Source organism: Canis lupus, chromosome 20 (genome assembly GCF_011100685.1).
Source record: "Canis lupus familiaris isolate Mischka breed German Shepherd chromosome 20, alternate assembly UU_Cfam_GSD_1.0, whole genome shotgun sequence".
NCBI classification, from domain to species: domain Eukaryota; kingdom Metazoa; phylum Chordata; class Mammalia; order Carnivora; family Canidae; genus Canis; species Canis lupus.
The window spans coordinates 8,848,735-8,875,476 of NC_049241.1; the positions used below are offsets into that span (position 1 = coordinate 8,848,735).

General features: G+C 39.3%; 1 protein-coding gene across 1 annotated transcript; it reads right to left on the minus strand.

The window, feature by feature from the left end:
• Window positions 1–809: 809 nt before the first annotated feature.
• On the minus strand, window positions 810–23,604 carry THUMPD3 (THUMP domain containing 3). Its single transcript, NM_001252173.1, has 10 exons — window positions 23,531–23,604; window positions 21,918–22,206; window positions 20,768–20,845; window positions 13,456–13,932; window positions 10,408–10,538; window positions 7,503–7,572; window positions 4,930–5,045; window positions 1,976–2,086; window positions 1,255–1,378; window positions 810–1,075 (listed from the first exon to the last, which is right to left on the minus strand). Exons 2-10 carry the CDS (start codon window positions 22,170–22,172, stop codon window positions 926–928), a joined length of 1,512 nt encoding a protein of 503 aa, NP_001239102.1. The 5' UTR covers window positions 22,173–22,206; window positions 23,531–23,604; the 3' UTR covers window positions 810–925.
• Window positions 23,605–26,742: the final 3,138 nt, after the last annotated feature.

Below are 26,742 nucleotides of genomic sequence, written 5' to 3' on the forward strand. Positions count from 1 at the left end.
CTCTGCCTCTCTGTGTCTCTCATGAATAAATAAAATCTTTAAAAACAAACAGAAATGTACCACACTGCTAACAGTAAAGTATGTGCCAATTCCTTTGATCAATCTTAGTTCTCTATTTTAGTTTTATATATTAATTTTAATAGCATGCATATTTTGATTTTTAGGGCAGATAGTAAACTCTCCAATTGGTCTGGTAAGATTTCATCTTATTTATTTATTTTTTTTTAAGATTTCATCTTTTTTTTTTTTTTTTTTTTTATTTATGACAGATACAGAGAGAGAGAGAGGCAGAGACACAGGCAGAGGGAGAAGCAGGCTCCATGCACCGGGAGCCCGATGTGGGATTCGATCCTGGGTCTCCAGGATCACGCCCTGGGGCAAAGGCAGGCGCCAAACCGCTGCGCCACCCAGGGATCCCTAAGATTTCATCTTGTTATGGGGCAAACACTATTCATAAAATGGAATGTTTCATTTGTTTTTAAAGGGTGATGTAAAGCCAACATGAGAAACTAAAGAGCAAAACTGCATAGGCAATGCAATATGGCCCCAAATGTTCTGGCTGTTTTCTTCCTTTCCTTTAGGCCAGGGTAGCTTTCTATCTCCCACAATGGAAAAAAGGAATTGCCATGAAGCCTGAAAATAAATACTCAAAACCCAAATCCCAGAGCATTTTAGTAGTCTTAGGATCTTGAAAAAATTTTAAGTAGTAATTACCTGGCCAGTCTGTCAAAAAGAGTTCCAAAGCTCTGCCTAAGACTTTAAATTCCATTCACCCCTTTTGCTAACAAAGGTGAAGAGCTTTAGACCAATTTAAACTGCAAGCTGCAATTTTATTAACACTATTTTTCTCTTAAACCAAGTTCATCATGCTGACATTCCCTGTGTTGGGAGGTACAGATACCATTAACCGTCTTCATTATTTGCATCACCAAGGAGTTCTTTCCCCATCTTGTTCTGAAGGATGAATAAAAGCTTGAGGTGTACGTTTCAGAAGATAAACTGCTGCATGAAGACCCCCTATATTCACCCAGACAGTATGTACCTTCCGCCAAACATGTCCCATTCCAGATAATGCCTGTGTATACATAAAAAGGAAAGAAGTAAGTAGCAGGTAATCTGTAGACCAACCAGCAATCTATTTGCCAGTAAGAAACTATGGGGGAACAGAAAACAAATCATACTCAGTATCCCTAAGTTTAAATTAAAAGATCCTAAAGTTGTGACAGGGTGAGTTTTTGGGGTAATTTACAGCACCTTGGCAAAGCATTTCTTGTCCTGAGTAAGTAGTGCAGCTCGGCCTGTCCCTGGTCTACAGACACGGCTCATCTCCCGTAGGCAAGCTGGATAAAGGTTCCAGTTTCTCTTTTTGGAGCCCATCCTATAAAAGAAGATCCAGTGAATCAAACAGTAGATAAACATCTAGGACTATACGAAATGAGAAACTATTAAGAACTCATCCTCATTACAATAAGAAAATCCTGAAATCTACAAAACAATTGCCCTTTAGAAGCCATGGCTTTGCTGTAATGTGCCAATAAAATGAGTAATCTGATATATTAGTAAACTGCTTAGAAATATGAAAGAGATGAACTGACTACAGAACTTTGACAACTGTAATAGTTTCATAAATTGTCCTCTTAATGACTGTAATAAACAGATTATGTAAACCAAACCAATGAGAAAACATTTTTCCTGAAAATTAGTACCGTTTTCCTCAATCTTTGTGAAGTATCCTGTAATTCAACAATGGGCCAGGAAGTGGACTAAGGTGTGATGGCCAAGATCAAAATATAGTTAATTTCTACACTAAAAACAAAATTGGTGACTCCATCATACTATTTATAATTCTGAAGTGAAAAAGTGCTCTAAGTACTAAAAGGATTTGAAGGCTTCTGATAGAATAAGCTCTTAGAAGACAAAATGGGTATGTTTAACAGGTGAAGATAAAATTCATTTTTTAAAAGCCAAGTCCTACCTTTTTCCAAATGGCATGTCTGTTACAATAATGTCCACAGAGCCAGTTCTCAATGGCAGATTGCAGATATCCCACTGAACAGCATCTATGGGCAAGCCCCAGGACACTTTGCTATGGGGACAAAGGAAAGGTGCTTATTCTGAAGTATGAAATCTAAAAACATTTCTGAAGAGACTGCTATAAAATATAAAATGCTACTAAAATAATCTCAATGACAACATTAACTTAATAACCAAAATTTTTAAAGCAAAATGTAGGAAGAAAGCTTAAGGTCACATGATAAAACTTCTAATGACCAAATCTGTTAGTGACAATTTAAAAAATGGTTTCAAAAGATATCTGATTCCATCTACAACTTAAGAAAACTGATTAAGGAGTAAACAAGACTGACACAACTGCAAAAGATGACTGACGATAGTAATGAAACAGTAAACCATATAACTGAGAATGTAAAGCATCAGTGAACATGGGGAAAAAAGATTATGAGGTGACATATCTAAAGTATGATAGAGGGATGCCTGGGTGGCTCAGTGGTTGAGCGTCTGCCTTTGGCTCAGGGCATGATCCCGGAGTCCCAGGATCGAGTCCCACATCAAGCTTCTGGCATGGAGCCTGCTTCTCTCTCTGTGTCTCTCATGAATAAATAAAATCTTAAAAAAATAATAAAAATAAAGTATGGTAGATCACTTACTAACAAGACCTAAAGAAACATATGTAGGGCAGCCCAGGTGGCTCAGTGGTTTAGCGCTGCCTTCGGCTCAGGGTCTGAGCCTGGAGACCTGGGATCAAGTCCCACGTCAGGCTCCCTGCATGGAGCCTTTTCCTCCCTCTGCCTGTGTCTCTGCCTCTCTGTTTCTGTGTGTCTCTTATGAATAAATAATAAAATCTTAAAAAAAAAAAACACAACAAAATGTACCATGAAAATTCATCAATAAAACAAATGTAAAATGAATTAAAACCTTTCAACTACTTCTATGCAAAAAATGATGTAAACGCCTTGCTATTCAAAGTTGGACCACAGCCCAGCAGCATTGGTATCACCTATACACTTACTAGCAAGCACAAACTTCCAGGTCCCATATGAAAACTACTGAATCAGAATCTGTATTTAACAGGATCCCCAGGTGACTCACATGCACATTAAATTTCGAAAAGCACTGCCCTAGACAACTAGATCACATAGACAAGTACATAACCAACGATGTAAAAAGAAACCAAAATAGAGAATTGTACAAATCTATAGGGTATGTTCAAAATGAGTGCTTATTAGCATAAAAGGTATAAAAAATTTTTATCATTAAAACATTTATAGCATATAACTTAAAATTTAAATAACAAGTTTAAAAACCTCAATAGGAAATTGAAATAAAAAACAAGCCATGAGGGATCCCTGGGTGGCGCAGCGGTTTGGCGCCTGCCTTTGACCCAGCCGCGATCGAATCCCACATTGGGCTCCCGGTGCATGGAGCCTGCTTCTCCCTCTGCCTATGTCTCTGCCTCTCTCTCTCTCTCTGTGTGACTATCATAAATAAATAAAAATTAAAAAAAAAAAGCCATGAGCATCAAAGCCCAGAATAAACAATATATGAATTAAATTTTGATTTTAATCAAAAAAGGCGGAAAATTTAGCACAAAAGGAGGATAACCAACATACAGACATAAAACAGTATGAGGCATCCCATGTGTTAAGTAATAACAGGAATATCTGCATCAAAGAGATAGATACTTTCTAAAACCACTGATTTCTAGTTACAAATATAAACCTCACCTTAATTAAGGGTTATTCAGGCAGCTGTTTCTAGGTTTGATAAGGCCAATTATAGAGTATGATGACTTTCTTTGGTTATGTATTCAGAATATGGAGTATCTGTATGATTGAACAAAACTGCTGACCACTGCCTACTCCTGCCACTTTCTAAGAAAAAGGCACCAGCAGAGGAGACCACAGAAACAATTTTATGATGAGGCCTCTGGTAAGAAACTGAAGACCAAGTGACATTTCAACCAATTCTCCCAAAGACAGCTGAAACTGAAAGAATGGTGAAAGGGTGGCACAGGTGGCATCATGGAACATAACATGAAACAGTGGGCCAGGGCTTAAGATACTATAACAATAGATAGCTCAGACTAAAAAAAAAAAAAAAAAAAGACAAAAACATTTCTCAGAGGCCAATGGAATTCCAGTGCACAGATAGGATCCAGCTGAAGGCCTCTGAAATATTGCTTGCAGAAGGATTTGGAGTGGGATAGGAGGAGGGGGAGTTTTGGTAGCCCTTCAAATGTCTGATGTCAAGCATTATGTGACACAGAGCTAAGATTCTTTAGGGATCCAAATGGGACTAAACTCTAGAAGGTACAGAGAGGAACTCAGTTCACTATGAGACAATACTAGTACTCCAAGCTAAGCAAAGATGGAATTGACAGCCTTCAGAGACCGTCATTAGAGATGGTGACACAGACTGGAAGGCCATTGGTCAGGATTTCCTATAGGACATTTAGGTGGAGATGGCTTTCAGCCAGATGGCTTTCCTCCAGCCCTGAAACTGCCTTAAAGTGCCAAATAATACAGGAAAGGCTAAATAACTGTAGTATTTCTACACAAATATGCAGTCATTTTTAAAAAGACTATAGAAAAAACTCAGTGTTTGAAAATTTGGAAAACTAAAATGGATCAATGCAATATTCTTCCACCATTTGGGAAAAAAGATAATACAAATGAAAGAAAAAAGGAAGACAGAAATAAACTAATTGCACTGGGTGGGGAAAATATAGTTAAATAAAATATTTTTCTAAGTTACTTTTAATAAACGGTTTTAAATTTAATGGAATCTCACAGTATGCTCATATTAGTTATAATGATGTCACCATGCACTGGGGGTATTAATTCATAAAGTTGATAGGAAACATGATTAAATCTAAGAAATGCTACAAAACTTTTTAAATTAGGTTTTTACCCTTCTTTAATTTGGCTCTTGGTCAATAAAGATGAGATGTTATTTGCTGCTCTATTCACAGCCAACGGATTATTATCACCAGCAATATGATAACAGTTAGACCATTCAGTAGCCCCCTAAAAGACAATAGTATATATATATTAAAACCAAAGTAACAAACTGCACCCCCAAAAAAATGAAATGATTAAAAGGAAAATCATTTCAATTGATTGTCAATAAACTGGACAATCCAATGCAATAATCCAATGCTTTTCTAAAGTAGTAGAAAACTGCATGTTGTGAACTTTGCTATTCCCTCTGCTTGAGAAGCCCTCCTGTTCTCTCACTTGCTGAATTCCTATGTATCTTTCAAGACCTAGCTCAAATGGCACCCTCTCTCACATCAACCCCAACCCTCCAGCTGTCTCTCATTTGCCTCCCCAACCCAAAGCATTTTGTACTTACTCTGTCACTGCACTTGTTTTTAATTATTGCTATACCTGTCTGCCTTTTAAAGAATCTCCCTAAGGACAAGTCTGATATTTTATTCAATCCTTCAGCCAGCAGTGTCTGGCACAAAGTAAGCATTATAGACCTAAAATAAAACTGTGGTTTGAAAAACTTAACCAAATTAATGTGACCAACCTATGCCCTTTTGTGATTACAGGATTTTATATAATCTGATATACTGAGGTACTTGAAAATTTCAAAATGTAACATCCACTGCATAGGCCTTGGAATGATAACCACCACATCATCCCTGAAAGGATTCTGTAGTATTAAGTCAAAAACATATCAACAGAACGTAAATACCAATGTTATATAACATTTGTGGAACATTGTTCACACTACCCTATGCTGAACAATGTTCTACGTAGGTTCACAGAAAGTTTCTGACATGAAAACAGAGAAAGGTCTGCACTCTGTTTCAGGATGAGGAACAAATACTTCTTCCTTTGTAAACAAAAATACATCCATACCATGAACACAAGGCCTCACTACTGTCTTTTCCTTTGCCCACACACTTGAGAATGATGCAGAATTTGATGAAATCTGATTCCCTAACACTCTTTTCAACTAAATCTGCTTCAGTTTTCAGGGTCTGAAAGAGATGGATTTTGTAGTACTTCCAAGTTTTAAAATGAGAACTCTAGGGATCCCTGGGTGGCACAGCGGTTTGGCGCCTGCCTTTGGCCCAGGGCGCGATCCTGGAGGCCCGGGATCGAATCCCACGTCGGGCTTCCTGGTGCATGGAGCCTGCTTCTCCCTCTGCCTGTGTCTCTGCCTCTCTCTCTCTCTCTCTGTGACTATCATAAATAAATAAAAATTAAAAAAAAAAAATGAGAACTCTAGATCACTATTTTATACTTAGGTAAACAATTCTGTATACATATCCTGTCCATTCCTTTCATAACTTCATTCATTCTGATCATGTATCAGTTAGGTTTTTCTATACTAACATCCTCATGCCTACTCTTACTGGAAATGCCTCAACCATTTTCCATATCATTTGGTTGGGGGTCCCTTCTGGACTCTAGTTCTGTTGCATATTTCTTGACTGTGGTGACTTTCTCTATTTCAGACATAGGCACATCATGGCATAATGCTAGAGAGGAACACTTTGCTTTGTTCCCAGAATTATTCTTGACACAGTTTTATTTGTATGTGGCTCTTTAGTCAGAGTAATCTATTTCTCTAGCTCACACAGCCAGAAAACAGTAGTCATCTAGACTACCAAGATTTCCTTCTGGGATTTTAACTTCCAGAGGACATATTCATTTTCTAATTGCAGTCTGGATTATTTTTCCCTTTGTGGGTTGCTTTGGGCCTGTTCATCTGTCCAGTTTCTGCCCACTCATAGAATCTGTGTAGCTTCTTGCAGTTTATTCTCACTGGCTTTAGATATACTATACATAAGAAATTACTATGTCTCATAAATTTAAGTAAGTTTTTTTAAATAAACTTAAGCATTTTAAAGAGATGCACCCTCTTCCTAATTATTTGTAGAAGTTTAGATAATACTGACTCAAGGAGACTCTCCTGTTAAATGTTCCCCACTTAGAAAATGCCTTTCAATTTCCTGCTTTGCTTTAAGCAGTTGAGTTCTCTTAGTATCACAATAATTTAAAAAACTATTTAAGAGCATTTGTGTGTAGCCATGTTAGACTTCTTGAAAAATCTAAACATTATAGGTTCCTCCATTTTACAACTATATTTATTCCTATCAAGAGCCTATGTGGATTAAGAAGCATAATCTCACTTTATAGAGATGCAACACCTTCCTCCAATTTATGCTCGTGCCTTCAATAAATTTTCTGTTCAAGTCTACCAACTGTTTATAGAAAAGGGACTCACTCACTAGTTTGTAATTTTCAGCCTCCTCTGCAATCCACTGAGTAACCATCACTTATAATCTACCAGTCCTTAGCTAGTTGTAATATTTTTATTTTCTGATAAACTTAGTGCAATTCTTTGAAAACTTTTGGGTCCACTGACCCAACCCTGGTGATTTCATTCTGTGTAATTTGCCCATTAGTTCTAGAATATCCTAGATATATCACTTGCTTATCTAAAAGATACAGAAAAGTTATTACCTCTATTGGTATTGCTCCTGTTCCACACATTGGATCAACTATTATATCAGTAGGTTGAGGAGCACAGAGCCTACAGAAGAGAAAACAGCCTATGTGAAAAGACTACAATCAATAACTAGGGATTTCACACTGACTATTCCTGAAGCTTTAATATCAAGGACCTATTATGCTAGCATAAAGGAACACCAGTCAATATGCATTTAAAAAATAAATTTGTAATTAAACATTGACTATATCCTAGAGCTTAAAAAAAAATTACACATAACTAAAATACCCTCTTGACTTATCCAAAATCACACTTCCAGATGGAATTTAGCTTCCAGATCTTTTAATATATATGTATGTATGTCTTTAGAAAACACATAGTATTATTTTGTATATACACCTGTATCAAATAAGAAAAAAAATCTCAACTGTGTTTCAAGTAAAACATTATCGATAAGTTTTGATAATAAGTTTAGTGGTAATTAAACATTCAGTATTCCTTTCCTTATGAATTTAATTTTAAAGGTTAGAACCTTACCAAAGATAACCGCTTTACTTTTGAGCACTGGGTATTTGCTAAGCCATGGATTTAAGCTATATGCATGCAGCTTATTAAAGGAGATCCTTTAATCTTTTTAATAACCTTTCAGTTTTTCTGTGGATTCACCAAGATTTCTCAGTATCTTTCCTATAAATCCCCCTTCCTAGGCAATCAGGTTGTTGTTGTTTTTTTTAATCTTAACTAGCTTTACTTTGGTTTCTAATAGTTGGACCCAAAGAACTCTCATGTTCCTAGCTCCTACCGTAATGCCTGGCAATAGATAATAAATAAATGTCTGTTAAATGAATGAAAAAGACTGGAAGCTGTTCCTTTATAAAATGAGCCCAGTATTCTATTATTGTCTTTGTACTGATAGGTTCCAATTATGCTGAACTATGACTCCATGGATGAATATGGTGAAAGAGGAAGCAAAGACTGGAAGAGAAGGAAATATAATTAATAAACAACTAATCAATACCAGAATACACCAGACATTGTATCTAACAGTTACTAAGCATATATTTCTGCTTCTACTCATTAACAATCCTTTAAGTCTCACATCAAACCCATTTCACAGTCTGGAGAACAGAAACCTAGAGAAGACAACTTGTCCTAGAGGTGGAAAGAAGCATGCTTTAATAAAAGGGCAAAGGAGAAAGGAAGCCAGGTCTTGGGATGCCTGGGTGGCTCAGCAGTTGAGTGTCTGCCTCGGGCTCTGGGATGGAGTCCCACAGTGAGCTTCTTACAGGGAGCCTACTTCTCCCTCTGCCTGTCTCTGCCTCCCTCCCTGTCTCAGTCTCTCATGGAATAAATAAAATATTAAAAAAAAAAAAAAAAAAAAAGCAAGCAAGCAAGCAAGCTAGGTCTTGCCCTTGAAAAAGTGGAAAATCCCAGATGGTTCCTGAGATGCTGTGAGTATAGATTTTTAAATTATGAGTAGGGAATCCCTGGGTGGCTCAGCAGTTTAGCACCTGCCTTTGGTGTAGGGCATGATCCTGGAGTCACGGGATCAAGTCCCATATCAGGCTCCCTGCATGGAGCTTGCTTCTCCCTCTGCCTGTGTCTCTGCCTCTCTCTCTGTGTGTGTTTTTCATGAATAAATAAATAAAATCTTTAATAAATAAATAAATAAAATAAAATAAAATTATGAGTAAAAGCTCTCTGTGTTCATTTACACATTATACCCATCTTTTGCTCCTTCCCCCATACACATTTAAAAAAATTCTCTGCTTTCAGGGCACCTGGCTGGCTCGCCAGTAGACCATGTGACTCTTGATTTCCTGGTTTAGAGTTTGAGCCTCACACTGGGCTTAGAGATTACAAACATTAATAAATATTGAAAGTATAAAAATCTCTACTTTCATCTGCTTCACAGCACAGAAATGAAACAGCAAAATTAATAGCACACAGTATATCCTATGTAAACAGAAATGGGGTAACCCCATTCAAGAGGCAGATGAAAACTACTGTTCTCATTTTAAAATCAAAATAACAGACATGGTAGTTAAGTCTATTTTCAGGATTACAAGGAATCAACATTGGATACAAGAGAAAAACAGATCATTAGCTTTTTACCCTGTTGTTTATCCACTAAATTCTAACACAGTACTTCACAAAAAATTCAAGTGTTTTAATAGTAAAATTCAATCAAAGTGTCACTATTTTTTTTTTAAAATATTTTATTTATTTATTCATGAGAGATAGAGAGAGAGAGAGAGAGAGAGAGAGAGAGGCAGAGACATAGGCAGAGGGAGAAGCAGGCTCCATGCAGGGAGCCCGACGTGGGACTCGATCCCAGGTCTCCAGGATCAGGCCCTGGGCTGAAGGCGGCGCTAAACCGCTGAGCCACCCGGGCTGCCCCAAAGTGTCACTTTTTAAAAAAGATTTAATTTTTTAAAAAAAAGATTTATTTGAGAGAGAGAGAAAGGGAGAAAGAGAGCACAAGCATGGGGAGGAGCGCAGAGGGAGAGAGAGAAGCAGACTCCCCACTTGATGGGGAGCCTGATGTGGGGTTTAAACCCACAACCTGAGATCATGACCTGAGCTGAAGTCAGACACTTAACCAACTGAGCCATGCAGGTACCCCATGATTTATTTATTTGAGAGAGACACAGAGACAGAGAGCGCAAGCACACAAGCAGGAGGGGCAGAAAGAGAGTGCACATGTGCGTGCGTGCACATGCAAGAGCAGAGGAGGGGAGGAGCAGAGGAGGAAGAATCTTTAAGCAGACTCCCAATGAGCAAGGAGCCTGACGTAGGTCTCGATCCCTAGACCCTGAGATCATGACCTGAATCAGAAGTCAGATGCTTAACCAACTGGGCCATCCAGGTGCCCCTCAAGGTGTCACTGTAATCTGGATGGCCAACCCATTCTCTTACCTGAGCATCCCATAGGCAAGAGTAGATCTAAGAGTTGTAGGTCCAAAATGTGTAATATTTCTTCGGTGGAGACTCTCTTCTGTCAATGCAATGCCCACAACAATTTCTTTATCATGGATGTTCAAAAGAACCTGTTAAAAAACAAACAAACAAACAAACAAAAGAACAAGAGAGAATAAAATAGGGGCACCTGGCTGGCTGGCTCAGTCAATAGAGAATGCAACTCTGAATCTTGGGGTTGTGAGTTCAAGCCCCATGCTGGGTGGAGAGATTGCTTTAAAATAAAATCTTAAAGAAAAGATAGAATAGGGACGCCTGGGTGGCTCAGCGGTTGAGCATCTGTCTGCCTTTGGGCATGATCCCAGAGTCCCAGGATCGAGTCCCACATCGGGCTTCCTGCATGGAGCCTGCTTCTTCTCCCTCTGCCTGTGTCTCTGCCTCTTTATTGTGTCTCTCATGAATAAACACACAGAGAGAGAGAAAGGCAGAGACACAGGCAGAGGGAGAAACAGGCTCTATGCAGGGAGCCTGACGTGGGACTCGATCCCAGGTCTCCAGGATCAGGCCCCTGGCTAAAGGTGGCACTAAACCGCTAAGCCATCTGGGCTGCCCAATATACTTTTAAATTTTAAAACCTGTTTGATTCTTTTCACTTACTCTAAGTTCTAACCAGATTATCCCCTGAACTTTTATAATATCAACATATTTTGTACGTTTATGGGTTAATGTACTTTTTTAAATTTTAACTTTTTTGAAAAGATTTCAAACATACAGAACTACTACCAGAACACTTGTACAATGAACTCCTAAATATACCCTGCACTTAGATTAACCAGCTGATGACAATGTGTCACATTTGCTTTATCACCTATTATTTTCTTAATGTGTTTTTAAATTTGACTCACTTAATAATGCCTACAAAATGCTTTTTTGTCATATGGGTTTTTTTCTTTTTTTTTTTTTTTTTTAAGATTTATTTATTTATTCATGAGAGACACAGAGAGAAGGCAGAGACATAGGCAGAGGGAGAAGCAGGCTCCATGCAGGGAGCCCGATGCAGTACTTGATCCCGGATCCCGGGATCACAACCTGCGCCGAAGGCAGGCAACCCAACCACTGAGCCACCCAGGTGTCCCCGTCCTATGGTTTTTCTAAAACACAGTTGAAATAATAAGCTCTTCAAGTAACAAACATGCTCGTCTTCCACGTAACATGATCTTAACAGGAACAACAGCTGACACTTATCTACCACTTTCTATATGCAAGCCATTGTTCTATACACTTTGCATTTATTACCTCATTTCATGTTCATACCCTCCAAGCTAGGTATCTTTTTAATTTATTGTTTTGCTAAAGTACAGTTGACACAATGTTACACTAGCTTCAGGTGAGCTAGGTATTACTGTCTCCCTCTTAAAGATAAGGAAATTGGGTGGCCCCGGTGGCTCAGCGGTTTAGTGCCGGCTTCGGCCTAGGGTGTGATCCTGGAGACCTGGGGTCGAGTCCCGTGTCGGGCTCCCCGCATGAAGCCTGCTTCTCCCTCTGCCTGTGTCTCTGCCTTTCTGTGTCCCTCATGAATAAATACAATTTAAAAATAAATAAATAAAGACAAGGAAATTGAGGCACAAAGAGGTCCCCTTACTCCCCCTGCAAAGTCCTACAGCACTGATGCTGGAATTTGAATCCAGGCAGTATGGCTTCAGAATTTGTGCTCTGAGCCCCCCTAACTTTTGGACATTACTATTCTAGTTGCCTAGTCATTCTCATAACAGCTATTAATGTCCAAAAAAAAAAAGGGGGGGGGGAATGGGGAATTGTTTTTCTGAGTTAATATGTAAGGAAAGTGTACAGAGAGGATAAGTGACTTGTCCCAGATTCAGGTGTCCCAAAAGCAAAAGAAAATGACTTCTTGGTAAAAATGTCAGCTGCTGGGGGTCATTTAAGCTGTGAGAGATTTAAAGACTACTTAGCATGCCCCTTATGTGAATCACCTGTTTTGAAGAAGACTGAGACCAAGGAGAGTAAGCATGCTATAAAGAGGCATCTGGATTTGCAGATCTAGCAAAATTTAAGAAAGGGAAGAGCTGGGATACCTGGGTGGCCCATCGGTTAAGCGTCTGCCTTTGGCTCAGGATGTGATCCTGGGGTTCCGGGATCGACTCCTGCATGGGGCTCCCTGCATGGAACCTGCTTCTCCCTCTGCCTAAGTCTCTACCTCTCTGTGTCTCTCTGAATAAATAAAATCTTTTAAAAAAAAGGAGAGGGGAGCTGGCTGTTCAATAGGTATTAGCAATGATGTCCTGATTTTAGGAAGGTGGGGCTTAATTTTGAAATGTACTCCACATGTCGCCTGGGTGGCTCAGCGGCGGTGTCTGCCTTCAGCTCAGGGTGTGATCCCAGGATCAGGGATCCGGTCCCACATCGGGGTCCTTGCAGGAAGCCTGCTTCTCCCTCTGTCTCTGCCTCTCTCTGCGCATCTCTCATAAATAAATAAAATCTTTTAAAAAATAAAAAAATAAAATGTACTCCACTTTTTTTCAATAGTAAAATTCTACAACCAAGACACAAAAAAACCCAAAAAACTGCTTTCATTCTGGTTGGATTTTATAATCTCAAAGTCCATATAATGTAAAAAGTACTAGCTTAAAAAACTCCAGTCTTAATAGCTCGCATCTACTGAGTACTTAGTATATACCAGCTATTGCACCAAATATTTAAAATGTATTATCTCATTTAACTCTCAGGACCAAAAACAAACAAACAAACAAACAAACAAACAAACAAACAACAACTTTCAGGACACACTTAAAAGTATACACTACTGCTGGCTCCATTTCAAACAGGCTTCGAGACCATATCTTATCTAAAGTTATGCAGTTGTAGAGTCAAATTCTGAATCTAGATGTGTCTCATAGCTAATGCTCTTGTTAACCACAATCTATTAGCCCTGTGACCACAATTTAACTGCCCATAAAACTGGTTAGTCTAAAAATGCTATACATACTACAATGGACTTCTTCAATCATCATAATCAGAGCCTGTACGTACCTCCACATCAAAGTTGGTCATGTCAGCCTTCCACTTAAAGTAATCTTGAATAGCACCTCCAAAATCTCTTGCGGCCTCATTTGAGGAAAAGCAGTGTTTCTCTCCTGCCCTGTTGCACGTGACCCTAAACTTCAACAATTCAGGTTGAGTTTCTTCTTTTGAGCTTTCATCCTTCTCATCTTTACAAGATGCCAAATCATCACCTACTAATGTTGAGACCTCTTCTTTGATGGCTGGATTTTCATAATAGTCTAAGATATGGGAATCTAAGGTATTGTTAATGAATCCTTTTTTATCATCTCTCTCGTCTGTTTTGTCTCCTTGTCCATTATTAGTCTTCTCTTTACTTGAATTCTGATTTATCTTTTTGCGTTTTGTTTTTTTTTTCTTGAAGCTGGTATTAATTTTCCATACTTTTAAAGGGTCTGACCATGGAAGCTTCCCAGCCAATTCTTCAAAATCCTTTAGAACTTCTTCCTATAAAGTACAGAGAATGAAATCCATATATCTCTCACCACTTTCATTGAACAAGTCCTACACAGACTATATTAATCATTATGCTGGGGGGCAGTGGTAAGAGTGCAGAACAAAGGAGGAAATAAGATAACATCTACTATTAAGGAAATTAAAATTTCATTGAAAATGAAGATATACACAAATTAAATGACTGAAAAATAATACTAGACCAGTAGATCAGAAGTTGGGCTTTAGGATTAAAATGTAAGCAATCAAACTATTAACAATGGTTACCTCTCAGGAGGGGAAGTAGGTGGATGAAGGAGAAGAGGGCAATTCACCTCTCACCTGACTTCCTTCTGAATTTTGTACTATGTATACATGCTACTTTTAAAACTAACTTTAAAATAAAATAAAATAAAAAAATAAAACTAACTTTTTTAGGGGATCCCTGGGTGGCTCAGTGGTTTGGCACCTGCCTTTGGCCCAGGGCGTGATCCTGGAGTCCCGGGATTGAGTCCCACATCAGGCTCCCTGCATGGAGCCTGCTTGTCCCTCTGCCTGTGTCTCTGCCTCTCCCTCTCCCTCTCTCTGTGTGTCTCACATGAATAAATAAATAAAATATATTAAAAAATAAATAAAATAAAACTAACTCTTTTAAAAGATAGTATTATTTACTTATTTTTTAAGTAATCTCTACACTTAATATGAGGCTCAAACTCACAACCCTGAAATCAAGAGTTGCAGCACGCTCCACAAAAGAGCAGACAAAAAACACTCCACTGACTGAGCCAGCCAGGTACCCCTAAGTATTATTTTTTAAAAGGAAAAAGAAACCAGAAACAGTGAAAAATGTATCTTTCCAATTTCTAAATAGCATCTAGAATCATCCTTTTATTTTTTTTATTTTTATTTTTTAGAATCATCCTTTTAAAAAGTAAGAAAAAGCGTAGAACTTACTTAAAATAAAACCCCTCAGTTTCTCAATCACATGAGCTACATTTCACATGCTAGAGGCTAGTGGCTACTGTGTTGGACACTGTAGACCTAAAACAGTCCCATAATAAAGTTCTACTGCAGAGTGCTGGCATAGACAGTATATGCTACTGAAGACCAAATTAGAAAAAGATCCATGTTCACTGATGGAACTGAGACTTGAAATGGAGAAGAGTTAAGGTTTTGATACTACTTGAAACCTGATGAACAATGGTAAATTTCAGGCTTGGCAAATTCAAATCTATTTACAAAATTATTTCCCTTTTATAAAGGGCATCTACAGGACTTGGAGGTTTAATGTTGATGGAGAACACCGGTACAGCCCCTTTTTTTCCCTGCAGACACCATTATAAACACCACCAACAACAAATATACCAACTTTATCTTAATACAATCTACGTAATATCTATAACCTTGAACCATAACAATTCTAACAGAATTCCCAAGTGTAAGTGAAGGTCAAACAGAGGTGCAGGAAGACACCAGAGAGAGAATGCAAAGTTGTAGCAAATAAACTCTTCTTTGAAATAGTAGAAGTATGTATACTGACAGAAGGAACTTCCCTGGACTTCATTGGTACCAAGAACAAGCAGAGGAGAGAAATGGAGGCTGAACAAGAAATCTTATGGACAAGCTCTATTTGCTGAGAGTATTGATAAGGTAGAGCTGGGGAGAGCTGTTTTTTATATTGTTAAAAACGATGAAGCTGCCAATCTCTTCAGGTTAGAGAGAAGTAATGGTTAAAAGAAACCTATGCAGTAGCATGGAAATTATACCTCAATAAAACTATTTTAAAAAAAAGAAGGAAGAGAGAACTCACTGCCCTACAACCCTTTGTCAGAAGGAATTTCACAGTGAAGCAGGGGAATTTCTTGCTGGCCTGGAACAGTTCCTGGCTTCTCCCACATGAGCAGGTTCCTCATCAATAGCAGGTTCCTCATTCATAGATGAACAACCATCAAAAGTTATCAGCACGAGATTTACATGAACATAAGAAAGGACAAAGGAGGGACGCCTGGGTGGCTCAGCGGTTTAGCACCTGCCTTAGGCCCAGGGCGTGATCCTGAGGACCCGGGACTTGGGCTCCCTGCGTGGAGCCTGCTTCTGTCTGGTCTCTGTCTCTGCCTCTCTCTCTCTCTGTCTCTCATGAATAAATAAAATCTTAAAAAAAAAAAAGAAAGAACAAAGGAGGAAAGCAATAGAAAAACAAAGAGCAGACAAAAAAACGATTAGAAAGACACTGCCACAGAGCAGTTGAAAACTGTGATCAAACATGTTGATATGATAGGAAAAAAAATGTAATGAGGAAATACCTTGGTAAAATAAGAGCTCCAAGCAGAGATATAAAAGCAGAAAGATGAGGTGAGCCACCATAAAAAGATGAAATAGGAGCTTATAGAGTTCAAAGAGTAAGTGGAATAAAAAAATAAAATGACTTCAAACTTAAGATCATATTCAAAGCACCATGCACAAAAGACACTGCTGAAAACAAAGTAAGGGATGTGGAGAAAAGTAAATACAATGGAAAAGAGCAAAAAGTTAAAAACAAAAAAGATTAAAGAAAATCTTAAAACATGAAAGTCAAGAGATCCTACATATGTATAACTGGTTTATCTGTGAAGAGAGAATAGGATAATGAAAAAAAAATTTAGGGGCACCTGGCTGGCATACTTGGTAGAACATGTGACTCTTGATCTCAGGGTTGTGAGTTTGAGCCCTAAAATGGGTATAGAGCTTACATAATAAAATAATAATAATAATTTAAGAAAAATTTCAAGAAATGTATGTAGATATGAACTTCTCTATAGACTGACATATCTTGACAAGGAATTTTTTTTTTTTTTAAAGATTTTATTTATTCATGCATGAGACACAGAGATGCAGAGAGAGGCAGAGACACAGGCAGAGGGAGAAGCAGGCTCCATTCAGGGAGCCCGATATGGGACTTGATCCGGGTCTCCAGGATCACACCCTGGGCTGAAGGTAGTACTAAACCGCTGAGCCACCCGGGATGCCCTTGACAAAGAATTATCGACAATGAGACACATTCTTGTGAACTTGTAAGTTGACTTCAGAGATTAAAAATAAAATCTTGGCATGAAGCAAAAATACCAAGAAAGCAACAAATAACGGGGATAATATCAAGATGGTCTTAGAATTTTCCGCGGCAACATTCAAAGCTAGAAGAAAATGAACATGTCTACAATATTTTTCCAGAAGAAAAACATGACTCCAAATTTTATACTTAAATTATTAATCAAACATAAAGGTGAAAAGCAATCACTTCTTAACTCATGCCATTGAAGAGATTAAAAAAATGGAGATTAGGACTACAGACAGAATGTGAATATCACAAAATATAATGTAGTTAGAGGAGAAAGGAAAAAAGAGATACTGATAGCCTCCTCTATCAAGAGATTAAGAGACAGAAGTTCAAACTAATAAGTGAATACATTTAAAAGCACTGGGGCTGGGGTGAGTTAGTGGCTCATTTGGTTAAGCTTCTGACTCTTGATCTCACCTCAGGTCCTGATCTCAGGGTCGTGAGTTCAAGCGCCACGTTGGGCTCCACACTGAGTGTGGAGTTTATTTTTTAAAAATTTAATAATAAATAAATAAAAGCACTTGGATCAGCACTAAGAAAATAATAAGACTGGAGGAAGGAGTTCTCCTGGAAGGAGAGGAGATGTGGAAAACGTGCCAACTTCATCACTGCTCTTAGAAGGGATTCAAAAAATACTACATAAATAGTAGTTTAAGTTGTAGTTATAATAGCTAGAAACCTTACAGCTGGGGTTTCAACACCAAACCAAACTCAAACCCAAACCCTTCCAAACTGTTATAAAACAATGTGTGAAAAAACAAAGAAAACACATAAGATAAAGAAACTTTTAATAAGAAGAAACAGAGTGTAACATAAATGTGACAGAACCAAGACCAAACATTTTGATCCTATCAATAAGTACTGGTAAGATAAACTCTTATTAAACAGAAAAATAACCCTCAGACTGAACCCTCTGACTGTGTACATGGATGTACACAGAATATCTGCTGGACCACCGTCATGGCAAGAGTAAAAAAAACTCTAATATCCTAAAGGGGAATGATTAGATTATGATGCAGTGAAATCCAACATATTGGCATGATGTTCAAGATACAGGAGAAAAAGCACAGCACAGAACAGTATGTATGGCATGCTTTCAATTTGTGTAAGTACATAAAATGCACATATTCATAAAATATCTCTAGAAGGATATCCAAGAAATTGGTAAGAGGTGTTGCCTTCAGGGAGGGAACTGCCTGGTATGGAAATACAGGAACAAACACTTTTCACTGTATATCCTTTGGGTCTTTACAACTTTGATCTAAGTACATGTATTACCTAGCTTAAAAAAAAAAAACCAACATGTAAAGCACAGATATTACCCTTTTATTTTTAAAACAGGTTAACCTGTTTTAAAAATTCATGACATCATCTGAATACTTAAAAAAAGACCTATTAGAATACTAAGTAACATGCTTTTCATAAGATGGGAAAGTATAATGCCACAAACAATGAAACTGATGGCCAACAGAAAACAAGAAGCAAATATTTAAAAAAAAAACAAGCATTACTGATTACTGGGACATGTTGCAATTTAAGTCCATAAAGTGAAGGGCAACAATCTTTCATGGTCATACACATGTTCTTGTAGAGATCTAAAAATCTACCTTAACCCTTGCTGCTCTTCTTTTGGGACTTCCACCAGCAACCTCTTTTGCAGTTACTTATATATAAGGCAACTCTGACAAGCTGGCTCATATAGAACCATTACTTTGTAGAGATCAAAACCACCCAAAATAATTCAAACTCTAAGATGGCAAAAACATAAGAATTTAGGAAAATATTAATAATGTCCTAGTAAGTTAAAGGCCAGAATTTAAGATGGAAGTTTACAGATGTTTTTAAATTTGTTTTTTTAGTTTCTAAAAATGCCTGTTAACATCTACTCATGTATGGAATTGGCTATTAAAACTTCCAAACGCTAAGAAGCAAAATTTCCAGCAGCCTGCCTGTTATGTTCTAGTTTTATTGATATAATTCAGTTGATAATGACTATCAGAAGTCTGAAGGGTTATAATACTAGTGTTGAAAGTTCCATTTTTGGGATCCCTGGGTGGCGCAGCGGTTTGGCGCCTGCCTTTGGCCCAGGGCGCGATCCTCGAGACCCGGGATCGGGTCCCACGTCGGGCTCCCGGTGCATGGAGCCTGCTTTTCCCTCTGCCTGTGTCTCTGCCTCTCTCTCTCTCTCTCTCTCTCTGACTATCATAAATAAATAAATATCATATTTATTTAAAAAAAAAAAAGAAAGTTCCATTTTTAGTTAATAAAATTTTGATGTATTTTCAGCCTGAATTCTTTTAGGTCTGATTTTATTTTTTCTAGGCTGTGGGTTCATATCACTTTGGTTATTGAATAGTGCTTTGGAAATCAACCTGCTGCCAATAAATAAAAACTGGAGAATTGGGCAGTATATTATAGATCTTAAAAACACATTGTTTCTAATATAGGTAATAAAACTGATAGAAGTTATCAAGCATCTGACTCTGGAAACCTGATCAAAAAACAATGTGGAAAAATACTAAGGCTTTACTGCAATCTATTTTTCAAACCTCAACTTATGCAGCATATTAATATTTAGGAATCAGATGCTGGGACGCCTCAGTGGCTCAGCGGTTGAGCGCCTGCCTTGGGCTCAGGGCGTGATCCCGGTCCCAAGATCAAGTCCCACAGTGGGCTCCCTGCATGGAGCCTGCTTCTCCCTCTGCCTCTGTCTCTCTCTGTGTATCTCTCATGAATAAATAAATAAAATCTTAAAAAAAAAAAAAAAAAAACTAATCCAAAGCAACGTACCTTTCTGTAAGAAAGTCAATTTATTTCTTCCACACTCTGATATTTTTCTATATTGACTTTTGTTAACTCATTTTGTTAATCTTTCATCTTTTACAAGAGATGCAACTGAAATATAACATTATTCTACTTTCTAAAATGTACAATATGATTTGATGTATGTATATATTGTGAAACGATCACCGCAATGTCTACTAACATGTCACCCTATATAGTTAAAAATGTTTTTATGATGAGAACTTTTAAGATCTACTCTATTAGCAACTTGCAAATATGCAATCAATAGAGTATCATTAGCTATAGTCACGATGCTATACATTATATCCTCAAGTTTATAATTTTAAGTCTGTACCTTTTGACTCTCTCCCACCTGTTTTGCCTACTACCCACAATATTGATTTTTTTTTTAAAGATTTTATTTATTCATGATAGACATAGGAGGAGAGAGAGGCAGAGACACAGGCAGAGGGAGAAGCACGCTCCATGCAGGGAGCCTGATGTGGGACTTGATCCCAGGACTCCAGGATCGCACCCTGGGCCAAAGGCAGGCACTAAACCGCTGAGCCACCCAGGGATCCCCAATATTGATTCTTTTAAAAACAACTCTTGCCTTAGATGTCAGTTAAGTGTCCAACTCTTGATTTCAGCTCTGCTCATGATCTCAGGATTGTGGGATCAGGGCCCAAATTGACTTCCATGCTCAGTGGGGGAGTTGGCTCAAGATTCCCTTGCTCCCTCTCTGCCCCTTCCCATCTCTTCCCAAATAAATAAATCTTAAAAAAAAAAAAAAAAAAAAAAAAAACTTTTGGAATGGCTGTCAACAAACCTCTGATTTTTATTGTCAAAGCCTCCCAGTATTCTATATTCTAAAAGCAGTAGTAATGCTAAGCGAGAGAATGCAAAATGTGGGAATAATCTCTTTGGGCAAGATGGCTGCAGGTCTCAGCTACCATGCTTGGGAAAACTCACCTTTGTTTCTTTGAACGGGTAATCTTTAAATTCCTTAACGACCACAAATAAGTTATCAACTGATCTCAGACAATGAACCTAGAGGAGGGAAGAAAAATGTTAGAAACAAAGTTCTAAGAAAACTTTTGAATCACAAACTATCAACATTTAAATATAAAAATCAGATATAAAGATTTTAATGAAACGAATACCTATCATTTGTACTTTAAATTTTTCCTATCACCCCAGTCTGCCATGTTTTTAGTTACCCATTAGCTTCTATTCCCCTACAGAAATGGAAGATGGAAGGATAGCTTGAAATGTTACCTGGGAAACAGGTTTAGGGGAGAAAGGAAGATGAAGAAAGTCAAGTGGAGCTTTACTATATTTCTCCTCACAGCTGCCAGGGATACACTGTATAGTGCAGTAGTTAAGAGCATAGAGTTTGAGCACCAGCTGGGATTAGTAGCTGGGTCACTCAGCTAATAATCCCAAATAAGGCAAATTACTTATTCATAAGTCTAATGATTAATGGGGATGAGAATAGCACCTCTCGGGATGCCTGGGTGGCTCAGTGATTGAGTGCCTGCCTTCGGCCCAGGGTGTGATCCTGGAGTCCTGGGATCAAGTCCTACATTGGGATCTCTCCATTGGAGCCTGCTTCTCTCTCTCTCTGCCTCTCTCTCTTTCTCTGTGTCTCTCATTAATAAATAAAATCTTAAAAAAAAAAAAAAAAAGCATCTATCTTTACAAAGCTGGTAAGGTCATCAACTAAGATACTGGGTGGAAAAATATTTGCTGGCCAATTCATTCCCCAAATATTTATTAGGTGTCTACTATATGCCAGACACTAAGAACTTGGGAAATATCAGACAAAAAACCTCAGACAATTCCTGCTCTCACAATGTTCATATGGTAATGAGATACTGATTAGCTTTTATTCTAGCGGGATGGCAGTTACTGACCACTTCTCCCTTTCACTGATTCCTACTTTTGAGCAAGAATTTGACATTAATCAAACATAAAATCAGTACTGAATGGAAAATGCAGTAATACTTTAAAATCACCAGATGTGGGGCAGAGCAAAGAAAAGCAAAAAAGGATTCAAGCCAGAAAATGATTGTAAAATGACCTTTTTAGAAAACTATTTTAAATATTGCTTCATTCAAACCTGAGCCAGACTTTCCACTGAAATGTCAAAATATATCTTGCCCCGGTCTTTGCTGATTTTGCATGATGACCCCAATTTCTCTCTCACTTCATCTGCAGCTGTTTGCTCAAAACCAGTAGGCACAGTGGCTCCAATAGTGACTTGGAGGTGCTGAGACTCACTTCTGGGACCACTTCCTGTAACTGGTATAGACTTCTGGTGCTCATGAAGGCTCACATCCAGGAGTTGGTTAGTGGCTTCCTGAACATCAGACATGTTGGCAGTGCTTCCAAAATTCCTAATACAGTCCCTTTAAAAGCAGTACAGAAAAGAAAAAGAGATAATGCCTAAGTATTATCCCCTCATATTTCAACTATAATTAAAAACACCTGCTTTGGAGGGCTGGCGGAAAAGGTCACATAACTGACACCATCATAGGTAGTCAACACACCTGAATCAATATTAACCAAAGATAAAAGATAACTGAATAACATGGGCACAGAGGACAGGATGTAAACGGGGATATTATTTAAAAAGCAATATAGATGTCAAGGAAGAAAAGGAGACAGAGAAACAGTATACCCACAGCATGCAATGTTTGATTTGGGACCATCTGTGTTGATAATAGCCACCTCGTACAGCTAACAATTCCTCTTAGGCTGCTGGGATACATTCAAATATATTTATACATCCAGTCTTTTTTCAGCTAATAGTTAAGAACATGGGGCTTTGGAATTGCAGGCATGGGTTTGACCTCTTGCCCTCCGCATTCACACGGTGAATGGCATAAAACAAGTTTTTTTCTCCTCTGCCTCAATTTCCCTCATCTGCAAAAACGGGAACTAATTAATACTTGTCTTCTGGAGCTGCTGGGAGACTTAAGTGAGTAGAGCATACTGCCAGGCCCCTGACTAAAACTTTCTAAGAGGAGATCTATCTCCCTCCTGCGAAATAGAGTCATGCGTTTAAAAGTGATTAACTGAACATCTACGATCTAACGACGGCAAACGTCCGAACGTCTACTCCGGGATCCACCGACTGGCAAACAGTATCTGTAAAATATCTGAAATAGTAGGCCAAATTTCCTGTCTCTGAGGATGGGGCGGGAGGGAGGGGGGCGCAGGGCGGGATTTAGACAGGTAGGCGGCGGGGATCAATAGCCATAGCCATCGCTCGACCTTCAAAGGTTTTGGGACCCGAAACAACTCCAGTAGGCACAGAGTACCTACACTGTTCTTGCTCTGTGGCCGGGCAGGCGACGGCGTAGAACGCCAATAAAAGTCAGTTCCAACCCCAAAGGAGCTCATAATCCCTGTGAATACAGCTGCCGTCTTCTAAACGAAGCAGCTGAAGCCCACGACGGGGCATATCCCGCCCCAGGTCAGACAGAGCCGGGCAGCGGCGCAGGCGGGAATGAAACCCACGTCTCCCGACTCCCACCCGCGGGGCCCCAGCGGCAGGAATCCCGGCGTGGGGGCGAAGGCCTAGAGGAGGCAACAACAACAGAAGCCTCCACAACAGGATCGGGCTGAAGTCCAGCCCGGTGTTGGCTCGGGCCGCAAGACAGAGGTCGCCCCTCCCTCCCGAGGGCCAGCGGCGCCACACCCGGCCACTCCCACCCGCCGCCCGGTTACCGGCAGCCAGCGCAGACCCTTCCTGCTCCGGCACCCCGCCAGCCCAGCGCGCTCAGGTCACGCCGCCGGAAGCCGCCTCCACTCTCCCGGAAACGGAAGTCGCTCAGCGCTAGGGAAGGGCGCCCGCGAAGGGGCGTGAAAGAGGAGCATGCGCACCAAGGTCCGTGCGCGGTGGCGCCCCCCGCGTGGGAGTCGGCCGCTGCGGTGGGGGATGCGCGCGTCTTGCGAGCTGAGAGCGGGACCTCAGGGCTCCTCGGCTTAGCCGCTAACCTGGGGGGCTGCCGAGCCGTGCCGAGCCGTGCCGAGCCGTGCCGAGCCGTGCCGAGCCCGGAGCAAGCGCTTCGCACCGCCGTTTCGTTTGTTCCAACAGCTCACTGGAGGCGCGTGCACTATCCCAGTTACAGAGAGAGAGAGACGCCTGCGTGGCTCAGCGGCTGAGCGTCCGCCTTCAGCTCAGGGCCTGGTCCCAGAGTCCTGGGATCGAGTCCCACATGGGGCTCCCTGCCTGGAGCCTGCTTCTCCTCCCTCTGTCTGTCTCTGCCTCTCTCTCTCTCTGTGTCTTTCATGAATAAATAAATAAAATATTTATTTTACATATATTTAAATATTTATTTATTAGAGACAGAGTGGGGTGGAGAGGGCAGAGGGAGAAGAGTATCTCAAGCTGACTCTAGGCCAGGTGTGGAGTGGGTAAAGGAGCTCCATCTTACACCCTGAGATGCATGACCTGAGCTGAAATCAAGAGGCTGATTCTCAAGGACGGAGCCACCCGGGTGCCCCAATTATGTATTTTTAACTTTATTTTTTTTAAGATTTTATTTATTTATTCATGAGAGGCAGAGAGAGGGAGAGAGAGGCAGAGACACAGGCCGCGGGAGAAGCAGGCTCCATACAGGCAGCTCGAAGTGGGACTTGATCCTGCGTCTCCAGGATCACGCCCTGAGCCAAAGGCAGATGCTCAACTGCTGAGCCACGCAGGCGTCCCTAACTTATTTTAGAGGGAAACTTGTGGAACTCAACAAAAATAACCTAATTTTAAAATGGGCTATGACTTGAATATTTCTCCAAATATGATACACTTAATGGCCAATAGTCACATGAAAAGGTGCTCAACATCATTAGGGAAATGCAAATTAAAACCAAAATGAAATACCTATTTTAGTGGTTAAGGTTTTTATTTTTTTATTTAAATTAAGTTCGCTGACGTACAGTATAACACGCAGTGCTCATCACATCACCTATCCTCCTGAATTCTCCTCTCAGTCGTCCCATCCCCCCACCCACCTCCCCTTCAGCAGCCCTCTTTTTTTTTTTTTTTTTCCCAGAGTCGAGTTTTTCATAGTTTGTCTTCCTCTCTAATTTTTTCCCACTTGGTTTCCCCTCCACCCCTTTCACTTTCTTGATTCCACATATTTCACTTAGCATAAAACCCTCTAGGGATCCCTGGGTGGCAGTGGTTTAGCGCCTGCCTTTGGCCCAGGGCACGATCCTGGAGACCCAGGATCAAATCCCACGTCGGGCTCCCGGTGCATGGAGCCTGCTTCTCCCTCTGCCTATGTCTCTGCCTCTCTCTCTCTGTGTGTGTGTGACTATCATAAATAAATAAAAAATTAAAAAAAAACCCTCCAGCTCCATCCATGTTCATCCTTTTTGATGGCTGAGTAATATTCCATTGTGTGTATACATGTATATCACATCTTTATCCATTCTTCTGTAGAAGGACATCGTGACACCTTCCACAGTTTGACTATTGTGGACATTGCTGTACATTGCTATGTACATTGCTATGCTACATTGGGGTCCAGGTGTCCTGTTGTTTCACTACATCTGTATTTTTGGTGTAAATACCCAGTAGTGCAATTGCTGATCAAAGGATAGCTCTATTTTTAACTTCTTTAACTCCACCCTCTTTTCCAGAGTGGCTGCACCAACTTCCATTCCATCAACAGTGTAAGAGGGTTCCCTTTTCTCCACATCCTCGTCAAATTTGTTGTTTCCTGTCTTGTTAATTTTAACCATTCTCACTGGTGTAAAGTGATATCTCATTGTGGTTTTGATTTGTATTTCCCTGATGACAAGTGATGTGGAGCACTAAATTTTTTTTTAATGGACAGTTACAAGTTCTACTAAGTAATAGAGCAATGGAACACTTATATGTTGTAAGTAGGAGTGCAAGTGATACAGCCACGTTGGAAAACACTTTGGGCTTTCCTCAAAAAGTTGAACAGAATTTCCACGTGACCCAGCAATTCTACTCCTAAATATATACACAAGAAAACTGAAAAACAGGTGTTCAAACAAAAACTTGTACATGATGTGCTTAAAGCATTATTTGTAATAGCCCCAAAGTGGGAACAACTCAAATATTCATCAGCTGATGAATAGATAAAAAAGAATGATATATATATATGTGTATATATATATATATATTCATACAGTGGAATATTATTCAGTCATAAAAAGGAATGAAGCACTGTACTGATTCATGCTACAAAATGGATAAACCTTTAAAACATTATGCTAAGTGTGAAAAAGTCAGTCCCAAAAGACCACATACATGATTCTGTTAGTATGAAATGTCCAGCATAAGCAAATATATGGAGACAGAAAGATTAGTGACTGCTTAGGGCCAGAAAGAGTGAGGACATTGGGGTTATAGCTAAAGGATATGGGTTTTTTTCTGGGGGGGGGGAGGAATAAGAATGTTCTGGAATAATTTAGTAATAATGGTTGTACAACAGTGTGAATATACTAAGAAACTGAACTGTACAGTTTAAAATATTTAAAATGATGAATTTTATATTATGTGAACTTTATCTCAAAGGAAATTTTGGTCTCATGGGAAACTCATCTGTAGTTTCCTCTAATGCAAAATGATACTCTTCTCGTAAGAGTTATTGCAAGATTTAAATGAGATTAACATGTTACCAGTCTTATAATTGAAGTAGGCTGTTCCCCTAAAAATAATACAAGGAAAACGATAAATTTATTAAAATCCTCACCAGATAGTGTTCCTTACAAATGGCTCTTAGTAGGCTTTAAATGTAAGGCTCATTCTCTTTTAAAAGGATAAATTATCAAGTATTGGAGACAAACTAGCACCATATGAGGCTTCATAATGAGAGGGATTAAAACATTGAAAAGATTCTCTCCACCTGATTCAGTGTTATTTGATGCATACTTTTATACTATCTAAAATCACTTCTGGGGAG